We start from the raw sequence: 21,406 nt of genomic DNA, 5'->3' as shown, positions 1-21,406 counted from the left end.
AAATCAAAAGAGTTTCCGTCTAGACATTAGGAAGAATTTTCTAACAGTTAGAGCGGTTCCTCAGTGGAACAGGCTTCCTCGGGAGGTGGTAAGCGCTCCTTCCCTGAAGGTTTTTAAGAAGAGGTTAGAAGGCCATCTGTCAGCAATGCTGATTCTGTGACCTTAGGCAGATGATGAGAGGGAGGGCATCTTGGCCATCTTCTGGGCACTAGGTGTGGGGGGGAGGTAGTTGTGAATTTCCTGCATTGTGCAGGGGGTTGAACTTGATGACCCTGGTGGTCCCTTCCAACTCTATGATTCTATGATTTACGCTGGTATCTGGGCAGCGTGGAACTGCGCCAGCCTCCCCTGCCATTCCAGGAACTAAATCCCAGAAGAGGCAGAACATGCCGGCATGGAGGGGGACATTCCCAGGGGTGGAGCTGCCTTTAGGCAGCTTCCTTACCCCTTTCAGCCCGGAAACACCCCTCGACACAGCGGCGTGGCTATGCCATCTTTTTTATTGGTATAGCCCTTCTAATGTCAACGGGGCTTGTTTGCCCTTTTTCTATTTTAATTTTTTTAATATAATTTTTATTAGTTTTTGAAATTAACAAATTATGCAATTACATAACAAATTATAAATCATATAAACAAATAACAAAAAGAAAAATACAAAAATACAAAAAGAGCACTTATTCTACAGTTTTCTACCTTCTATTATAATATTATGGAATAAACAGTGCCCATACCCACCACCCACCTTTAATGTGTCTCCCACCACCACTGGACTTCCGGAGAAGTATTCTGACTATTAAAAATCACCTTATACTAATATTATATAAACTAAATTACATTTTATCTATAATTCATTAACTATACTTGTAAAATTCATTTTTGCCATTTCATCCCAAAATGCGATGGCCTTTAACCAAGTTTTTTTAAACTCTTCCATATCTTTACCTGTAAAGAATCTGTAAGCTTGGCCATCTGCATATACAACCACATTTTCTCTCTCCAGTCCTTAATTGAAAGTTTATTTACTTGTTTCCATTTTTTTGCTATTGTAATTCTTGCTGCTGCAAAACTATATTGGCATATAACTCTTATCATATTTATCCATATTCTTCTTATAGATTCCCAATAAACAAAATGCAGGATCTTTTTTTACATTTGTACTGATCAAATTATTAATTTCCTTTATTATTAATCTCCAAAATCTCCTAATTTTCTTACAGTACCACCATGCATGCATAAATGTGCGCTTTTCAATTCCACACTTCCAGTATAAACCCATATCATCCTTCTTCATTTTACTTAACAATATCAGAGTTATGTACCATCTATAGAACATCTTATACAAGTTCTCTCTTATTTCATTAGTGATTGTAAATTTGTATTCTTTCTTCCACAAGTTTTCCCATATTTCTAAATCTATATTATATCCTAACTCCTTCATCCATTTTACCATAACTGGTTTTATTCTTTCTTGTTCCAAATTCACTTCTATTAATAGCTTATAAATTCTTCCTATCAATCCTTTATTTCCCTTAGTTAATATAATTTCAAATTTTGATTTGTTTTGATTAAATCCCCCTCGCATTATCTTGATTAAATATATCCTTTAATTTATAATACATAAACCAGTCTTTAATTTTAAGTTCTTCTCTAGTTTTTAATATCCAAACCCCTTCCTTATATTCTATAATCTCTTTATAAATATCAATATCCAAATTTAATTGTACCCCTCTCTTCATAAAAGCCTCTACTGGATTAATCCAGCCCGGGGTTTTACATTCCAAAAACCCTTTATATTTCTTCCAAATTTGGAGTAAACCACCTCTAATAATATGAGAATTAAATTCTTTATTTGCTTTCTCTTTTTCATACCATAAATATGCATGCCACCCAAAACATAAATTGAATCCCTCTAATTCTAATATTTTAGGATTCTCTAATAGAATCCAATTTTTTAACCAGGTGAAACAAGCTGCTTGATAGTACATTTTCAAATCTGGTAATCCGAGGCCTCCTGTGTCTTTTAATTCGATTAAATTATTGTACGCTATCCTATGCCTTTCCTTACCCCATAAAAACTTTAAAATATCTTTCTTCCAATTTGTAAATATCTGTGATCCTTTCAAAATTGGTAAGTTTTGAAACAAAAAAAGCATCTTTGGTAGTACCATCATTTTAATAACAGCTATTCTACCCCATAATGACAATGGAATTATTTCCCAATTGTTGAGATCCATTATTATCTGTTGCCATTGTTTAATGTAGTTATTCTGAAATAAACCTTTTTTATTGGAACACCCTTCAACACAGCGGCGTGGCTATGCCACCTTTTTTATTGGAATAGCCCTTCTAATGTCAACGGGGCTTGTTTGCCCTTTTTCTATTTTAATTTTTTTAATAGGGTTTTTTTCTCTGAGGCAGCCAGGGAGCCTCTTTGGTGGCTGCGTGGCTGAGCCATTCCCGGCCACCATTCCCGGCCCCTTCCCTCAGGAATGGGTTGCCTGTTGCCAGGCACTGCCTGACAACCCTAACAGAGCATGGTATTTAGGAGCACCAATGAAGGAAAGTGATAAGTAGGGGAGGGAAAAGGGTGATGGTTGCGGCTAGAAGCAGTGGCGGCAGCATCCTGAGGCTTTGCACGCTAGTAATCAACAGGGACCATACCTGTAGTAGGGCGTGAGGTGCAATCTCCACAACGACGGCGTTGTCTGGGATGTGCTTCAGGCCTTCTTGGAACAAGACGGGGCTCACAAGGTTATTGACGTGGTACTCAGCAGAGGAGTTCTGAGCCAGTGCGCTGGGCCACTGAGATTCAGGGATGGAAGTGCTAATCCAGCGGGGTGAACGGAGTTTTGGATTCAGAATAACCTAAAAGAAAGGAGGGGGAGGGGGAAGAGAGAGAATCAGGAAACTGTCCGTTGGGAAACTTCAGAGGAGCTTCTTTCCTTTGTTATCTTGACAGCTCACAATCTCCAGCTAATGGCTATTTTAGGAGTAGGGGCCTACTCCTGCGTCAGACAGCAGGCCCTTTTGGACTTCAACCTGAAACACATGCACTTGGCAAATGTTAGTATTCTGAACACTATTAGGCTGGTTGACTGCAGCTGCTTACAGAAAAGAGGTTTGTCTTGCGCCCTTTCCACTGCCAGCTTAAGGGATGCTGGACCCAGTTTCCTCCGACTTTGGTCAGAAAAATGAAACAAAAGTTTCTGCCATGAACTTTTGCCAGGAGCATTACCTTCTTCAGGGCACTAAGCAGCACTGGTGCGATGGATGCCATGTAGTACGAGTGGAAAGCAACTCCAGCACTGAGAACCTCTTTAGCGAACACGCCTTCTGCCTTCAATTGGGATACAAATTTAGACACGGCTTCCTAACAAAAATGAGAAAAATGAGCATATATTGGTGTTGTGACGGCATGGTGCATTTCAGTGATCTGCTCTGACTGAGTCTGAGCTGTGCTGCTTATGAAATTACCATAATTCCTCATACTTTTATCACATGGGGATGGTCCTACATTCCTGTGTGTGACCAATAACATCAATTATATAAAGCTCATTGGCCAACACAGACGTTTCTTGTATCACTAGACTTTGCTTGGATGTCCACTCAAACTACATTGTATTGTGCTGTGGTGGTCAAGCCTCATCATGAACAGCACATGCAGGAAGACAGTGAGGGGGGCTGGAGCTCTTTGGTGTGCAGACCCTCAGCATACACTAGCCCCTCACCCCAGCGGTACTGCAAGGAGAAAGGAACGCGATGTTTAGTAACTCCAGCTTGCCTGGAACTCGGACTTCAGCAAGACCAGGCAGTAATGCTTCCTCTAGAGGCAGGAGCATTGAGATGGGAACATAAGAAGAGCCCTGCTGGATCAGACCAGTGGTCCATCTAGTCCAGCATCCTGTCTCACACAGTGGCCAATGAGTTAATCTGGAGGACTAATAACAGGGAATAGAGGCTGAGGCCTTCCCCTGATGTTATCTCCTGACACCGGTATTCAGAGGTTTATTGCCGGAATGTGAAAGTTACCTTTAGTCACCATGACTAATAGCCGCTAATAGACCTATCTTGGATCTGTCTAATCCTCTTTTAAAGCTGTCTATGCTTGTGGCCATCACTTCATCCTCTGGCAGTAAATTTCACATTTTAATCACTCACAGCGTAAAGAAGCATTTCCTTTTGTTCATCCTGAATTTACTGCCCATCAGCTTACTTCAATGCCCTCGAGTTTTAGTATTTTGGGAGAGGCAGAAAGAGTTCTCTCCTGTCTATTCTTTCTACCCTGTGCAAAATTTTATAAACCTCTATCATATCTCCCCCTTAGTTGTCTCTTTTCTAAAGTGACAAGTCCCAGACTCTTCAGCTTTTCCTCATAAGAAAGGTGCTCCAACCCCTAACTCTTCCCAAGCAAGTGTGTGCGCACACAAACATACAATCTCTATTCTTTCTGCTCTCTTTTCAGACAAGGGCAAGGGAGGGACAGAGGTCATTAATTGGTAGCCAGTAAGAAAGCAGGGTTGAATATTTCACATCTAGGCAAGGGACAAGAGAACCTCTTCCTGTGCCTCATCCAGTTCTGTTGGAGCCCAATGGACAACGGAAATTAGAGAAGTGGGGACTGTCATTCAGGGAGCCTCCCAAAAAGTGGGCTGCAGCTGGAGGAGGCTGAATTTCATACCATGCCTGGAATTTACCAGCTGCGAGATGCCCATGCTACTTTTAGCCTTCATTTCTTCAGCAGATATCCATATTCAGATAGGTTTCCTTCCATGAGTTAGATTAGAATCTCAATATGACATCCTTTAGTCAGGCAACCTTTCTTAAGCTACTGAGATTTGACCCATATTAAATTCCGATGATGAGGACACACCAATATGTAACAGTAGAAGGAATGCTTCCCACTGTGCTCTCACCTGAGGCCCTGAAACAGTCACGGTGTCTTCAGAGTTATGACAAGCAGGCACCACTCCTGCAGGGCACTTACGCTTGCATTCCTCCCATGTCAGACCTGCAGGAAAGAGAGGTGCAGGCTGTGGTTTGGTTTCAAAGACAGACAAAGCCTGTTTGGCCAGAGGCCAAAAGAAGTGTATGTAGACGTCATGACAAGTGATGCCTCTTTCAAATCACTCTCAACTACTGCCCATCTGCAATCTAATTATTAAAAGTGATGGTCATTGTTTCTGCTTCCTCCTTCTTGCTGAAGGCCCCTGTCCCCTCCCCCACCAAAAACAAAAAACTTACTCAAGAATCTAGAGGGCCCCATTATTCATGTGGGGGGTGGTGGCAGAGGGAGCTGCAGTGAGAAATTGCTCCTCTCGGACAAGCAGAAGTACCTTTCCATTCATGGAAGAGGTGTGCGTGCTGGAAACAATATCTCATTACTAATATTTGGAACGAGCAAAGTGCTTTATATCTCAACCATTCTCATAATATTCTGGCCATGTTTATTCGTATCTCGATGGAGAACCAATTTGCACAAAGGCCAGAAAGAAAATTGATGGCCAAGTTAGCTTTCAAAGTCTGACACTCTAGGCCCAGGTCTGTAACTTGTACCAATCAATGCCTCATAAAAGCAGTAACTCATTAAAGTGCACTGCCACCCATCTTCTCCACCTCCCAAATGCATTCAACAGTTTGTGTTCTTCAAAGGTCTCCAGTAAGCTTCTGAGAGAACCTACACAACCACTCTTCAATGATAATGGCTAGAACTAGAGAGCCATATAATCTGTTTGTATAACATGTTAAGATTTGCTATAATTTGAGTAGCAAAAAAAGGACAAGTTACTACTAGGCAGTATTTCTGTCTTTACACAGCAGTCAATGGCTCTGTGATCTGCTGGCTTTATTATGTCTAACAGTACCAGCAGCAGGCAAAACATAAACATACTATGCAACTAGGTGTGGGTGGGTGTCAGGCCTGTGTCTCAGTTTCGCTTTTCCACCAACTTGCTCCCAAGGATTGTTTTGCATTCTTGGACTCTTTGAAGTAGACAGTACTCCGTGAGAACGGAGGCATCTCTAGACTGTTTTGAAATAGTAATCTCTTGAGCCTGTCCTGGGCTGCTGAATGCTGAATGCTTTTTTCTATGCTTTTATATAGTCAAGTGTATCCCAGTGCCCTCGATTGCTGTCTTAATGTGAGCCCTTGCCCTAGTCAGAACCAATAACCACGACAGCAGACACACTGGTCCAAGGAAGATGGTTTACTGGCAGCATAGGTAAACAGAGCATACAGGATCTAAGACAGCAATGGAGGGCACTGGGATACACTTGACTATATAAAAGCATAGAAAAAAGCATTCAGCATTCAGCAGCCCAGGACAGGCTCAAGAGATTACTATTTCAAAACAGTCTAGAGATGCCTCTGTTCTCACGGAGTACTGTCTACTTCAAAGAGTCCAAGAATGCAAAACAATCCTTGGGAGCGAGTTGGTGGAAAAGCGAAACTGAGACACAGGCCTGACAGTGGGTACAAGTATCATCTTCTCAGGGCTAGGATACGTGACCCACATGTAATTTGGTCACAATGGCCTTTTGACTGCATTCAAGCATCACATAATTGGGATAACACAAAAAAGATCTTTCTTTGAGGGCTGATTACCCATTATCCCAACCTTATTGGCAGAACTTGGATTTCCCCCTTGAATTTTCACAAAGTTTTAAAACTAAGTTAGTCACTTTATACTTGTTCCATACCACATCAGAGGAAGGGATCTGGACACTTTTGAGTAAACATTTACTAATACAGTAGGAAACAGGGACAAACTGAGCGGAGAGAAGGGCTCCTTGCTACTTACCAACAGCAGCCATGCCACCTGGCGGTAGTTTGGCCTCTTTGATGCACCGCCCTCTCCAGTAGGCTGCAAGAATAGCCTCTTCATGACTTAAGGAGTTATCTGCATACCCACAAGCAAGTTCTCCAACTGAGTGGCCAACAATTCCATCAGGCTGCAAACCCATGGCCTTTAATAGGTCGATCTGGGCTATCTGGAAAGCAGAAAATGTGTTGCTGAGTTTACATTATGTGAAGCAGCATCTTGCACTATCTTATTTTGGCTGGTATCTTCACAATGTGAAGCCCTGTGGCGCAGAGTGGTAAGCTGCAGTACTGCAGTCAAAAGCTCTGCTCACAACCTGAGTTCAATCCCGACAGAAGTTGGTTTCAGGTAGCCGGCTCAAGGTTGACTCAGCCTTCCATCCTTCCAAGGTCAGTAAAGTGAGTACCCAGCTTGCTGGGGGTAAAGTGTAGATGACTGGGGAAGGCACTGGCAAACCATCCCGTAAAAATCGGGATGTGACTTCACCCCCATAGGTCAGGAATGACCTGGTGCTTGCACAGGGGACTACCTTTACTTTCACAATACGATTGTTAGAATAACAGATGTTTCCAGAAGGAATATGAAACTTAATAGCGGGGCTTCCTAATAACATAAACCTATCTCACTCTAACTATATTTTTTTCTAATATTTTATCACTTAAACATACTTCTCCTCCCCATCAACTTCTTGTTGAATGCCTGCTGTTGAAATGGGAAAGTTCTCTATTATTACTCTTCCCAGCTCTGTAGGTGGCTTGCAGTGGCAGAACTATGTGAAGCTACACAAAAGGCCCATAATATACACTCACAAAAACATTCCCTATTTTTGTTCTGAAGTAACATCATACTTTACTCTCCGTGCCAACCTGCAGAACCATGGGGCAAAAGAATGGGCATCCTAGCAAGTAATGTGCAAGTATTTTTTTTAAAAATGCCTCTCTTGCCAGCCTCCTCACTAACTCAGTAAAACAAAACCTTTCAAACAGAGACTGAAGCCAGTTTCCAGTGACTCTTAGGAATGGAAATCATCACAGAGTTCGAAACACAATCTGTATACCGTGAGCCATGATTTAGATGATTATGAATCAAAAGAGACATCGCTCCACAAACATCTTCACAAGAGTCAAAACAGGGGGAAAGGTGTTTCATTCTTACCTGAATAGCCGCAAGCCCAACAAACGCATTAACAGTGTCATGAAAGGTGTTCTCATTGGCATTCAGGAGTAGGTCAGACACCTTCAGACCTATGTCTTTCAGGGCCTTATCTGAACGCAAGATGGACTGGCGGAAGAGATCGTGCTTCATCAGGCTAAGGCCCATTCCTTTCCACTGTGTGCCCATACCTGTGGTATTCAGCAAGCAGAGAAAACCTGTTAGCGGTACTATCATGCATAGAAGACGGAGACGAGTATCTGACTGAATTTAGAGTGGCATTCAAAATTCAGATCTCAAAGATGTGGAACTCCTCCAGCTACTGAGAATTATTACTCCACATTCTTAGTGGGGTATGCGTGTTGTATCAAAGTGACTATAATCACATTTATCTTACACAGACTCAAAACTGCATTAAACAAAAAGACTTCTGAGACTATTTAACATGTCATAAAACCTAGCAAAACTGAGAGATGTCTGAACTCAGATGTCAAGTCTCATACAGGAAACCAAGACCCTGTTTACAATTTGGATGTAATTACCTGAGCAGATATACCACAGAGGTCTCCCCGTGTTCTGAGCCTGCTGAACCTCCTTCACGTCACTCTCACTGCCAATCAAAGTGTAGCCCCTGTAAGGCATGGATGACGCAGGTATTCCAGAGATATCATTGAGCATGCTCAGAAATGTGGTGTGTTCCTGTTGTTTCATGGTCTGCTCTATTAATCTTTCCACTGCTTCTTCAGTCCTTCCACAAAACTGTATCAATCGTGGCATATTACACGTCTCCAGAGGGAGAGATTTCTTCTTGTTGGGACTCAAGATGATATGGGCATTTGAGCCACCAAAACCAAAAGAATTGATTCCAACATAGTGACCTTTTACTGGGGTTGGCTTAGTAACTACTTCAATGCGACCATCTTGTAAGGCAGGAATATCTGGATTTGGGTTGTTATAGTGAATGTTTGGTGCCCACAGTCCATGTTCTAAAGAGAGAACAACCTTAAGGGAAAAAGAACATAACATTTAAGTTGAGAGTATTTTATTGACTGATGTCTTTTACATGATTTCTTGCAGCAACCACAAGCACTAAAAAATGGCTCCCTTTTGAATAATAGCAAATAATCAGGAATCTGATGAGCAGGAGTCCCCAGCCTTTTTGAGCCTGTGGACCCCTTTGGAAGTCTGACATGGGCGGGCTCAATCATCAAATGGCTGCCAAAGGAGGCAGAGTCAACCACAAAATGGCTGCCAAAGGAGGCAGAGTCAACCACAAAATGTCAGGGAACAAGGTTACATATAACGCTAACAGTAACTCTTTGACATTTCAAGCAGAAGCTCTGTTTAACAGGCTGTGTTAAAAATCTGCACAGTCAATCAAAAGCCCTGCTGGGCATCTAGCCCCTCCTACCCTCTAAAAGCACTTGGTGAGCACCAGGAAAGGTGATGGCGGGTGCCATGGCACCCATGGGCACCAAACTGGAGACCACCGGCCAAGCTTTACAATTTGTTATATATATATATATATATATATATATTGTGGAATATGTTTCCTAACTATTCTGCTCTTCTTGTGTAACGTGTTTCGTCACTCAAAATTAAATTACTTCACAAGCAATAAGTAGGTAAATATTATCTACAGAGTATCTACAGTTAAGTAACTCAATTGGGGATATGGTATACGAATTCTCATCCTGTCCCCATTACTAAAATCGTGACTCTGACAAAGCTTGCTGCATCACCTGTTGCAACAACTGTTATGACATAGGATAGTTCAGGAGCGAAAGGAGGACATGCAGTGATCCCGTCTGTTATAAATATCCTCATCCCTTCTACTTACTACCTCACTATTCTTCCTGTTCTTGTAATTTCTGCTCCTTTTCTTTTTTAAAAACCTTGTGCTCTGCTCACACATTGTATGTTGGAAAGAGCAAGTGTTTTAACTGGAGCGAGACCAGCGTCACGAGTTAGCAACCACCTAGGCCCTTTGAGAAACCCTGACTTGTCCTTGTTCAGTAGCCACTCCCTGCTTGCTTTCTTTCTCTCTGGGCAACAGGGATTGGGCTGCCCCCTGTGGGAATACCTGGCCCCTTCTCTTCCTTGGCATCACGCCAAAACCTTTGGAGGCCCCTTGGCTTTTCCCTTCTCCCTCATCCAGGCAGAAGGAAGGTGGAAGTTGCTACTATACTTGCCTGAGCAGTAAAGACTCCCGGGAGCAGTAGGAACTACCATAGCTGGGGGATGGGATATGTGACCACTACTGTTTTCTACTCCTGACTGCTTGCTCACCTGTGCGAGCAGGCAAGGAAAAGGCAATGCTGGTGGAGGTATCAAAGGTACAACAGCCTACCCTCTCTTTTGCAGTAGAGGTGGTGGCAGCAGTGGGCTCTGCCCCTGGGAGTTGGATCCCCTACCCTCCTCAGTGTTGCAATACTGGCTCTGGCGGCAGCCAGCTCTTCCTTAGCCTCTCCCTCCACCGAATACAATCAGAGGGTAGGTAGAAGCCTAGGTTCCTGTTTACCACCTGCCAGCCAGCAGTCATTCGCTTGCCTCCTGTTTGCACAACAAAGGCAGTTCAGCCACAGGTGCCACTGCTCAGAGGAAGAGGGCACGTGAAGGAGCAGTGGCAGCAATACTGGACCCTGCCGCTGCCAGTCACTCATTTGCCCGGACGGGCGGTGGAGGGGTGTTTTGATTGGCAGCTGTGGCAACTAGGAATAGCAGAAGCATTTGCTGCTTATTCATCCACTCTTACCATCTACAGAATGCGGAGATGGGAATATCAAGTCTCTTGAGCATATCTTTTTTGATCGTATGATCTATAGTCAGTCATATTAGGGAAACTCTGATTACCCCCCGTTTCCCACCATCCCGGCTTTTTAGCCATAATTTTTATAATTCTGTGAATTTATAATTTACAAAATACAAATACCTTTATTGGCATAATGTGTTTAGAGGAATACACAAAAGCTGAAATTGAATTTATTATTTTAAAATGTTTCTTTTCTCAAAAGTTATTTGATACTGGAAGTCTGAATTATTATATGGATTTTTATTTTATTGGTCTTTGACTGTATTAATTAATTTATTTATTCATCTGCTCTTCCTTGATTATGGTGGTGACTCCAGCCCCAAGCTGTCTTCAGCACTCAGGCAGGAGGGTAAGTGAGCAGACAATGGCTTGTGGCCTTCAGAGGCAGCTAATATCACTGCACTCTGCTTCTGTCAGGTAGAAAGAAGATATTCCATTGTGTCCAGTGCAGGGGGGGGGACGGGACTCTGGACACCATCTTGCAAACTCTGACTCTCTCTTAAGTCCTGCATCAGAGATCCTGGCAGGAGTGGCAGTGTAGTGGCAACATGAAAGAAAAGAGAAGGTGGGCTTAAAAGGGGGTTAGATGCACTCATGATGTAGGATAAATCCATTGACAGCAGCTGGCCATAGTGACTAAAGGGAACCTCCACATCTAGAGGCAGTCAACCTCCAAATACCAGTGCTAGGAGGCAACACTAGGAGAGCCCTGGTCCCTATGCCTGTTTGCTGATCTTCTAGGACAACTGGTTGGTCAGCGTGTGAAACAGCATGATGCAATAGATGAAGCACAGTTCTTACCCAACAGGGCACCGCTTATGTTCTTAAGCTGCCATAAAACAAGAGGAGTTACCTCTGTGAAACAGAAGCCACTGTTATTTTGCATTGCAACAAGTGGAAGCAATACTGTAGGACTTCAATGTCACCGCCGTGCTGGCATAGAGTTTATCCAGAATACACTGGCAATCTCGATTTTAAAAAATCACAGAACTTGGAAAGGTGCAGAGGCTGCAGCTTCAGGAACAACTTTCTCTGCCTCTGCTGCTTCCTGCATCTGGCCCAGCCCCACAGCTGCACTTAAACCCTTAGGCTCCAACATGCTGCTTGCTGGTATGGAATTACTGCTGCTTGTCTTACCATGCAGGAACTACAAAGCTAAGGAAAGACTGGGTTGATAAATATATTTCTGCTCTTCAGGACAACTGGCCTTTCAGTTACGTTGGCTTCCTTCCCCCATTCTTGGTTGTCTCTCTCTCTCACTCACTCCTTTCCTCTCTAGAGAGCAAGGACCCCATATCTGACTTTATGTATTTATTTAGCTATAATGCTGGAGTCATTATTGCTTCCTAGTCTCTCTCTCATACCCACAGCAGGGTCATGGATGATATAAGGGGCATCTGCTCCTTCTTTACCTTTGCTAAAGCAGCAAGACCAGAGGCAGGTTCTGGATGACCCATGTTAGATTTAGTTGACCCAATCAACAGTGGATCTCTTTCCAACTGGCAAAACACACCGACAATGCCGTTGACTTCTTGAGGATCCCCAACCTAGTAGAGGAGACAGGAAGACATTAAAAGTTACTGGCTAGCTTTCAGTCACCTACAGCAAGTTCATACTGTCGAATTCCTTCACAGTTGCATAGGCAGGTACATGACTACGCAAACACATGAAGCTGCCTTATAATGAATCAGACCATCAGTCAATCAAAGTCAGTATTGTCTACTTAGACTGGCAGTGACTGTCTTGTGTCTCAGGCAGAGGTCTTTCACATTACCTACTGCCATATCCATTAGCTGGAGAAGCCAGGGACTGAACCTGGGGCCTTCTGCATGCCAAGCAGATGTTCTACCACTGAGCCATGGCCCCTCCCAAGGAAAATGGAAGTGTGAAGCAGGTGGGGGTCCAGCTGCTATCTCTAGAATCATGACTGCAAGAAAAGTGCTGCTGCAATCAGCAAAATGGCTGAGAACTCCATGAACATACAACCCACCTTTCCCCCACCTATACACAATCACATGGAGGAAGTTGATGCAGTGAACTAAGATGCAGTCCCAAGTTTCTCACACCTGTTCAAGAGAATCATAGGGTAGGGTATGAGGTTAGACTGAAGCAACCCGGCCTCCAACAAAAGAAATGAATGGGAAATCCAGTCTCCAAACTTAGCTGGATAGACTGAAAAATGTGGACCCTCCAAGATAGGAAAAGAGAGCCCCAAAACACAGAACAAATGGAGAGAACAAACCTTTGTGCCTGTTCCATGAGCTTCGATATATTCGACTTCCTCATAAGTAATCCCAGATTCTCGGTATAGAGAACTGACCAACTGCTGCTGCATCCATCCAGAAGGGAATGTTACACCTGAGACAAGGAAAAAAACATCAGGTCTTTTTTGCATACCGACTTGTTGCAACAAACTTTGCCTCTAAGTGCAGGTATTGGATGATGTTCCTCTATAGATGAAGCACTTCTATAGAGAATGCTTGTGCATGTTATCCAGCATTGTAAACATCCAGCATTGTAAACATACAAAAACTACTTGCAGAAGAACTTTGATTGATCCACACTGTCTCATGTGCTCTTTGGACAGCACCAGGCATTAAAAAAAAAATCACAAATGCTCTTCTATGCTTCATAAAGAAGGATCTGCATTCTTTAAAGTCAGAGCATCTGAAGCAATCATTGATTGCAGCTTAACCAGAAGCACTTGCACGATATGAAGGAAGATGTAACATTAAGAAAAGAGCTGACCAGTATCCTTCACCTGCAGGGAGAGTCTGGTTTTTGCCTGTGAAATAATAGATGTGGACGCCAGCAAATTAAATACTGCCTCAGCTGCCAGTCTTGCTCCTCCCTCTGTGCTCCAGGCAAGCTGTCTATCCATTTTTTTTAAGTTTCAAAAACACTGCATGAATATCCATGAGTCCACCTTGCATAAGGGAAACTGTCAAAGTGCAAAACTGTTCCAGGTATTTTGTGTGTGTGTGTGTGGGGGTAGTTTTGAGGAGGTTTACTGGTGATATTATATACCAGGGGCTGAAGCCAATCAGAACTATGCCCAGTCAGGTTAAGATGCCTATTTACAGTGCCAGTTTGTTCTGGGAGCTTGACCCTGGAAAATAGCAGGGTATAACTTAAGTGAAAGCAGGCCAAGTCCACCCTGGCCAAACTGCTCTATGTTATACTGTATCTACCTTCACCCATGAGAAACCTCATAATTTCAGAAATACCAGAGAGTAAAAAATTTCACCTTGCTCCTTAAATCCATCAGTGTTACACCCTGAATTGACTATGGTAGAATAAATCCGTTTGGCCATTGACTTCTTGGTCAGGAAAATGGCTACAACAGCTTCCGAGCGGCAATATCCATTCCCTGTGGAAATTCAGAACCATAAAAAAAACAGATGGCGATCTTATTTAGATGGCTGGCTTTCTAGCCATCCCTTCCCAAGGATGACAAGCAGACAGCAATACAAACACCAAAATTAAACCAACTAATAAAATATATACTAAAATAAAACTTTAAGCTGGTGGAGAGAACCTGTTTTATATAACTCCAAAATTCAAATGGGTACAGAAAACTAATGGTAGGTGGTTGTAAAAGCACTGACTTAAAAAGAAAAATAGGGATGAGTCTTCCTTATGTTTATTTGCAGACCTGCTTGGTAATTTTTTGTTTAAAATTTCATGCCTTTTTGCCATACAAGCCATGTGATATGAACTTCTAAATTCAGAGAATCATATAAACACATTTTAATGTCTTCTTAGCTTCCTTACCAAGAAGAAGCAGAAGAGTTGTTTTTTATATGCTGAATTTCTCTACCTTTTAAGAAGAATCAAAACGGCTTACAGACCCCTTCCTTTCCCCACAACAGACACCTTGTGAGGTAGGTGGGACTAAGAGAGTTCTGAGAGAACTGACCAGCCCAAGGTCTCCCAGCTGGCTTCATGTGGAGGATGGGAAACCAACCCGGTTCACCAGGTTAGAGTCCGCCACTCATGTGGAGAAGTGGAGAATCAAACCCGGTTCTCCAGATTAGAGTCCACTGCTCTTAACCACTACATCCCCCTACCCCACCAATGGCCAAGTTTGTAAACTTATAGAAAAGGAAACAGAAGGTTATAACAAAAAAAACACAATTCATCCATGAACTCCAGCCCAGTTTTATCAAAATTTGCTTTGTAAGTAAATACTTCCAGACAAGCAATGCAATTCAAACTAACTAATTGCTTCTGAAGAACCTTGAAAGAATAGCAATGTCTTCTCTGTCTTTTACAAAGATAAGTTATGAATAAAAGGCTGGCTCCTAATCATGCTTTCTATAGGCAGAAGACATTTCTGCAGGTGGAAAAGGAGAGGAGGTAATATTTACCCATTTCCCCCTCCTGCTGCAGACCTCCCACTTCCTTTCCCCCATGCTTGTCTCAAGAGTTCACAGTCCCTAAGGATGTGATGGGGTGGGGTAGGTTGCAGCACGTCTAGGCAGGCGGGAAAATGAACTTCGGTGAGTGTCACTCCACTATTACTGAAGTATGGAGAGTTGCTTGCTTCCCCCCCCCCCCCAAGCATCAAAAGTTCCTTACCTGAAACATCAAAAGACTTGCAAGCCCCTTCAGGACTGAGCATGCCGAGCTTCATGAACTGCACTGAAGTGCTGGGCTTCAGTAAGAGGTTGACTCCACCAACGAGGGCCGAATCGCACTGTCCGCTGCAAATGGCTTTGTAAGCATTGTCCAGAGCAACGAGGCCAGAGGAACATGCCGTGTCAATGGCCATACTTGGACCTTTGGGGACAACGACACCCATCAGTGAAAAAGCCTTAAACTGCTCTGTCTTACTTGCTTTCTTAATGTTACCAGCAGAATATGCCCCAAGTTTGTTGTCCAGTGTACTGCGTTTAAGAAATGGGAGCACAAGGCTACCGCATGATTAAGCAGGGGTCCAGTAGGATCATAAAGACAAACTGAATCCTTCAGTGAGCTCTGACTTGCAAAAGCTTATGCTGGAATACACTCTGTTAAGTCTTTAAGGTGCTACTGGATTCCTGTTTAATTTTGCCGCAGCATACTAACACAAGACTATACAGGATGTTCCCACTCTTTTGTCAAATGCTATGGTTCCCAAATCCCAACATACTACCCACTTTTGCTAGCAATCCAAAGTCAATGAAGAATGTTCACTCTACATGCTTAGTGCTCCCATATTTTTTACATTACTTTCCACCAGTCCCTATTTACTGATGTTAAAATCTTATCTGTGGAAGAACTGTATTAGTGTATCATAGAAAGCTTCCTTATACTGAGTTGGACCATTGGTCCATCTAGTCCTGTCCAGCAGCAGTTTTCCAGGGTCTCAGGCAGAGTAATATTTTTCCCAATACTTATTATCTGAAATCCTTTAACTAGAGATGCCACAGACTGAACATAGGGTCTTCTGCATGGAAAGCAGGAGCTATAAACCCAAGCCTCAGCCCTACCTGAGAGACTAAAGCTTGCCCTAACAGTATTAAACTGTTTAATTATTAAACAGGTATTTGCAAGAATTGGGCTATAGATTCTGAACTTACCAGTGAAGTCAAAGAAGTAGGAAATTCTGTTGGCAAGCATAGCACGTTGACAGCCGGTCATACTATACCCTAGCAACTGTTCAGGGTCTAAGCTAAATGCTTCACCAGCTTCTGACCCACTCACACCAATCCACACACCTGTGCTGGTGCCCCTAAGGGCAGTTGGATTAAATCCTAAAAAGGGGAGAAGAGGAATATTTCACAATATGAACTAGAATATGAAGAACTAGCCACTGTTATGCTACAAGTGCTTGGCTCCAAAACAATGCAAAATAAAATAATTCAATGATACAATACAAAAAAAATAAGGCCCAGAAAATCTGGCCATGGATTAAAAATGAAAAGCAGTATATGAAGGTCCTTAACTAATGTTGCTTATAAGGAAATACATGTATGCTCACATGACCCTACCCCCACACCAGAGCACGCAGGACAGCAAATACTGAACGTTAAGGGAGGAAGCTTGTTAATATCATCAAGCTGTGTCATCTCCAAAAGAACAAGAATCATTTTGTGTTTTGGTGTTCATCTTCTCCTCTGCCATCAAAGACCATACACACACACACAACCCTAACTCAACCATTTGGGGAGTACGTAAGATATTATCGAAGTGCATTACTCAAGTGCTGTCACAACTGTATTGAAAGGAACATTTTAGCCAGAGAGCACAGGACAATACCAACACTCCTGCCGGTGGGTGGGATACCCCTTTCTTCTAAACAAGCAGAGTGACTCCTTTCCACATGCTGGAAAGAAACTGAGCAAATTAACACTAGTCCTTAAGATAAAAGAACATGTTTCTTTTTAGGGAACCCTGGCACTTGCAAATAAGGGTGCACATAAAATGTGCCAACATTTTTTTTTACTCCTGTGGGATGAGCCCAGATTTCTTCCACCTTGACTCTTCAGATGACACACGTACCCTTCCCTGCATAGAATACTGATTTTGTCACTGTTTTTGGTCCCACCTCTATACTTTCAATAGGGTTGATCATCCTCTTAAAAGTGCTGTTTATACCCCTATACATTTAAACCAGCATATGGCGTCTGGTTTTTTAAAGCAATTTTTCATTTTTAAAAGTACTGACAAAGTACTCTGGAGAGAGTAGGGAGGGTGTTTTGTAATGACACAAAACAACTGCCTCGGTTGCAAAAATTTTGGTAATGTTACTGAGACGGGGATCTTTGAAGCCTGCCTAATATTTCAAGTTGCTGCTGTGATGTGGTTTATCTAGAGACTGGTCAATGATCATGATTATCATTGTTTATTATATCACAGTCTGGCTGGATGGTTAGATTATTTTAATCCTTTATTTTAACCTTTTGTTTAATCCCAAAATATGGTACATTTTATATATTTCATACTTAATTGTACTGTATACTCTGTAGGAGCCCTGGTTTGTTCATCAGGGATTTGTGTGATCTGTTTTCGATCGTGAGAATCTGTATGAGCTGTCTTTTGTACTATGCCTATTAAAGGTTATTGAATTGAATTAATGACACATCACGTAACCAATCAGTGGTATGCATAGGCCCTCTTGCTTAAAACGGGCTTTAAACATGAGAGTGCATTTGTGACAACAGCACAGCAAGAGTGCTTTCCACAGTGCAGGGATTCCTGTTTTGTGTACATCTAGACCTGAGTCCTCTCCATGTTCCTTACACACATGTTGCATTTCATCCCCCAATCTCCTTCCTAATCCTTACAAAATAGTCCAGAATGTTAGACTTTGCAAAATGAAACTGTAATATGTAAAGCAAACTGTTTGATTGTTGATGAATGCAGTATACAGAGAACTAGAGGCAACATTCTGGACTGTTTGCTTACCACCATCCAAAATGGCTTCATAAGAGACCTCTAATAGCATCCGAAGTTGTGGGTCCATTGTGTGAGCTTGTTTTGGATGAACTCCAAAAAAAGAGGCATCAAATCTGCTGATGTCCTTGAGCTTCCCATTTCTCTTGGGTAATCCATAAACTCCTGAAATTTAAAAGAAGAAAATTGTCACATCTTCAACATGTTATATAATTAGGAACTGCATGGTGGTTGTATGTGTTCTATGTGTCAGTGCGAATTGACTTCTGGGCTGCCCAGGTGATTGTGAGAAAACAATGATGGACAGGAACAAACTCTGTATGACAGTTGTCTACACCAAGTTACAAAAGGAAAGTAACCATTTTTGGAGTAACCATTTCTGGAGCATCAAATGGCCAAAGCTAGAACGTCCCCATTTTCCAATAAAGGCAGCATAATGTAGCTTATTCTCTGAGACATTTCTGTTAATAACATACATAAGAAATGACATAACATTTAGGGATCCAAAAGCTTTACCAATCATTGGCAGGATTAGTTTGCTCATAAAAATAGGATTTTATTCTACCACTCAAGGAACATAGATAAGGTTGCCAAACTCCAGGTGGGGCCCGGAGATCTCCTGGAAATACAACTGATCTCCAGACTACATACATCAGTTCCTCTGGATAAAATGGCTGCTGGGTTGGGAAATTCCTGGAGATTTGGGGGTGCATCATGGGAAAGGATGGGGAGAAGAGGGACTTCAGCACAGTATAATGTCATAGAGAGCACCATCCAAAGCAGCCATTTTCTTGAAAGGAACTGACCTCTGCAGTCTGGAGATCAACTGTAAATTCCAGACGATTTCCTGGCTCCACCTGTAAGATGGCAATGCTAGTGGGTACTTGATAAAGATGGTGATCAATTGTTCTCCTTACCAACCCTGGACAAAACAAGAAACTACTAAAACTGCAACTGAAGATTTAGGTTGGGGTAAAGTCACCTATATTCTATCACTGGAGGCCTCTAAAAGCATGCAAGTATTTGATTGGATTAATTTTGGTGGTTGCAGTCCCTGAAGTAGAGAGATTGCATGGAGACAGTGTTCATGACACTGCTCCTATTGTATATACAAAAATATCCATCATAAAAGATGAAAGAGCATAGTTCTTTGACAAGAACAGCATTGGGCACAATCTTCTCTTCCGGCACATCATTTGATTAGATATTATTATTATTATTAGTAGTAGTAGTAGTAATAATAATAATAATAACAATAATAATAGTAACAACAACAACAACAACAACAATAATTTCAGTTTATATCTCGCCCTGCCCAGCCAAAGCCAGGCTCAGGGCAAGTCACAACATTAAAACAGCCAATAGGCACCATGCATCCATTAAAAACTCTAAAACAATCATTAAAGCAATCTCAACTAATCAGTTCCAAACAACAGATGACGCCAAAGAGAACGTTGCTAATTGTAGCAGCCAGATACCCCCGAGGTTATATGTTCCTAGCAGTCTCTTCCAGTTTTTTTTTTAATGACTGAAACAATTCAGAATCACTCAGTCTACCTGGTTTCCATCTCCGGTCATCTTCGGTCACCATGTCTACTCCATTGATCAAATTCTCCCAAAACTCCTGCAGGTTTTCTGATTCTGGCAGCTTCCCTGCTATGCCTGCAATCACCACGTCTTCCATGTCTCAACTACTCTCTAAATGGAAAGTGAAAGAAAAGTTAAATACAGATAACAAAAGAAAGTGATGCAAAAAAATTATGTTCCAACATATTAAAAAGAAATCAGGCATCACTAAGCATAGATTGGGGATTTAATTACATATATTTGTATGTAGCAATTCAGATACTTTTAGGAAGACCACACTATCAATGTTTTATGAGAACATCACAACATCAAAGTGTTATGAGAGCTCGTAATCATTCATACACCATAGGGTTTGCAGATCCCAGATTTCAGTGCTCAAAGGTAATGTTTGAGAAGATAAAATAAGCAAGGAATCAAAGTTTCTGAAGAACTATGATTACAACAACATTGTGCTGCATTCATGCATCATGGTAAACTGTGGTTTGTTTAAACAACATTTTTTGAAATCAGTTCCGTTTTTTCTATAAATATCATAACAATCCTGGCTTGTGCGTAAACCCGTTTGTTTTTCCTCCCTGCCAGGAGATAGAGAGGGAGCAAAGAGCCATTCTCCCTATACTGCTGTCTCTGTAGCCAGGTAACGGTGTGGGGTGGTACTACTTAACAAAATTTGAGATGTCACAACAAACTACAGTTAATGCACACTTTCAAACCAGCTACAAACTGAAATCCCAGTTCAATGCCAACCAGCCATTCAGATGTCATGACTAACTAGGGTTTGACCACGGTTTAAAAACAATCGTTTATTTTAACATCTGAATGCAGCACAAGGAAGATACGATTGATGGCCTTGATTCCACATCATAATCTTTGAAAGAAGAATGCTGTTTAAGAAAAGCTTCAATGAGCAGTTTCATACTAAGCGAAAGAAATGGTGTGCCATCACTTCCAATGGCGTAGTAGTTCAGAGTGTTTGACTAGGACCAGAGAAACAGAGGGTCAAATCCCTATTCTGTCATAAAGTTCACTGGGAGCCCTTGGACAATTCACTTTCTCTCAGCCTAATGTATCTCACAGGGTTTCTGTGAGGATAGAATGAGGGAGAAAGAGTACAACATACACCTCTCTAAACTCCTTGGATGGCATAAAAACAGAATGAATAAGCAAACGGCTCAGTTATATGGGAAAGCCAGCATATAAATCATGTACAGGTTCACAGACAATGCTGCACAAGGCAACACTTAAGAAACCGAACAGTCATTATTGCAACAGAGACATGCCTATATAGTTAACAGCTTCTTCAAAACTTCCTGTCTATGCTACCGGTCCCAGTCACCTTACTAAAGGTAAAGGTCCCCTGTGCAAGCACCAGGTCATTCCTGACCCATGGGGTGACATCATATCCCGACGTTACTACTGCTCAATTTCCATTTCTCCACCCTAGATTCCAAATCAATTCATGCCAGAAATATTAAAGTGCTTTACAGTCATATATAATTATGCCAAGAAAGCATATTGCAAAGTCATGTATTTTGCAATATTTGCCGGTCGTGAGAACCTGAACTTCCTTCATGCAGATTCTGGATTTAAAACATTATAAATAAAACTGAACTTTTGAAATGAGCAACATACACACATAGTTTGATGCTTGATTTAG

General features: G+C 42.0%; 1 protein-coding gene across 1 annotated transcript in view; it reads right to left on the bottom strand.

Moving 5' to 3' along the window:
* The window catches only part of FASN (fatty acid synthase), a 54,272-nt gene extending 34,418 nt beyond the window's left edge, over positions 1-19,854 (bottom strand). Inside the window, exons 1-13 of the mRNA XM_056851164.1 lie at positions 19,720-19,854; positions 18,175-18,327; positions 16,347-16,520; positions 15,364-15,564; positions 14,030-14,152; positions 13,025-13,140; positions 12,195-12,329; positions 8,513-8,972; positions 7,974-8,161; positions 6,798-6,987; positions 4,914-5,008; positions 3,236-3,370; positions 2,662-2,865 (exon numbers count right to left, since the gene is read on the bottom strand). Coding sequence (XP_056707142.1) covers positions 2,662-2,865; positions 3,236-3,370; positions 4,914-5,008; positions 6,798-6,987; positions 7,974-8,161; positions 8,513-8,972; positions 12,195-12,329; positions 13,025-13,140; positions 14,030-14,152; positions 15,364-15,564; positions 16,347-16,520; positions 18,175-18,327; positions 19,720-19,846 — 2,301 coding nt within the window. The 5' untranslated portion in view covers positions 19,847-19,854. The remainder of the gene's footprint in view (positions 1-2,661; positions 2,866-3,235; positions 3,371-4,913; positions 5,009-6,797; positions 6,988-7,973; positions 8,162-8,512; positions 8,973-12,194; positions 12,330-13,024; positions 13,141-14,029; positions 14,153-15,363; positions 15,565-16,346; positions 16,521-18,174; positions 18,328-19,719) is intronic.
* Positions 19,855-21,406: the final 1,552 nt, after the last annotated feature.

This window comes from Euleptes europaea, chromosome 1 (assembly GCF_029931775.1).
Source record: "Euleptes europaea isolate rEulEur1 chromosome 1, rEulEur1.hap1, whole genome shotgun sequence".
Lineage (NCBI taxonomy): Eukaryota > Metazoa > Chordata > Lepidosauria > Squamata > Sphaerodactylidae > Euleptes > Euleptes europaea.
The sequence above is the reverse complement of the archived record's forward strand: the minus strand, read 5'-3'. Positions and strand labels throughout refer to the sequence as shown.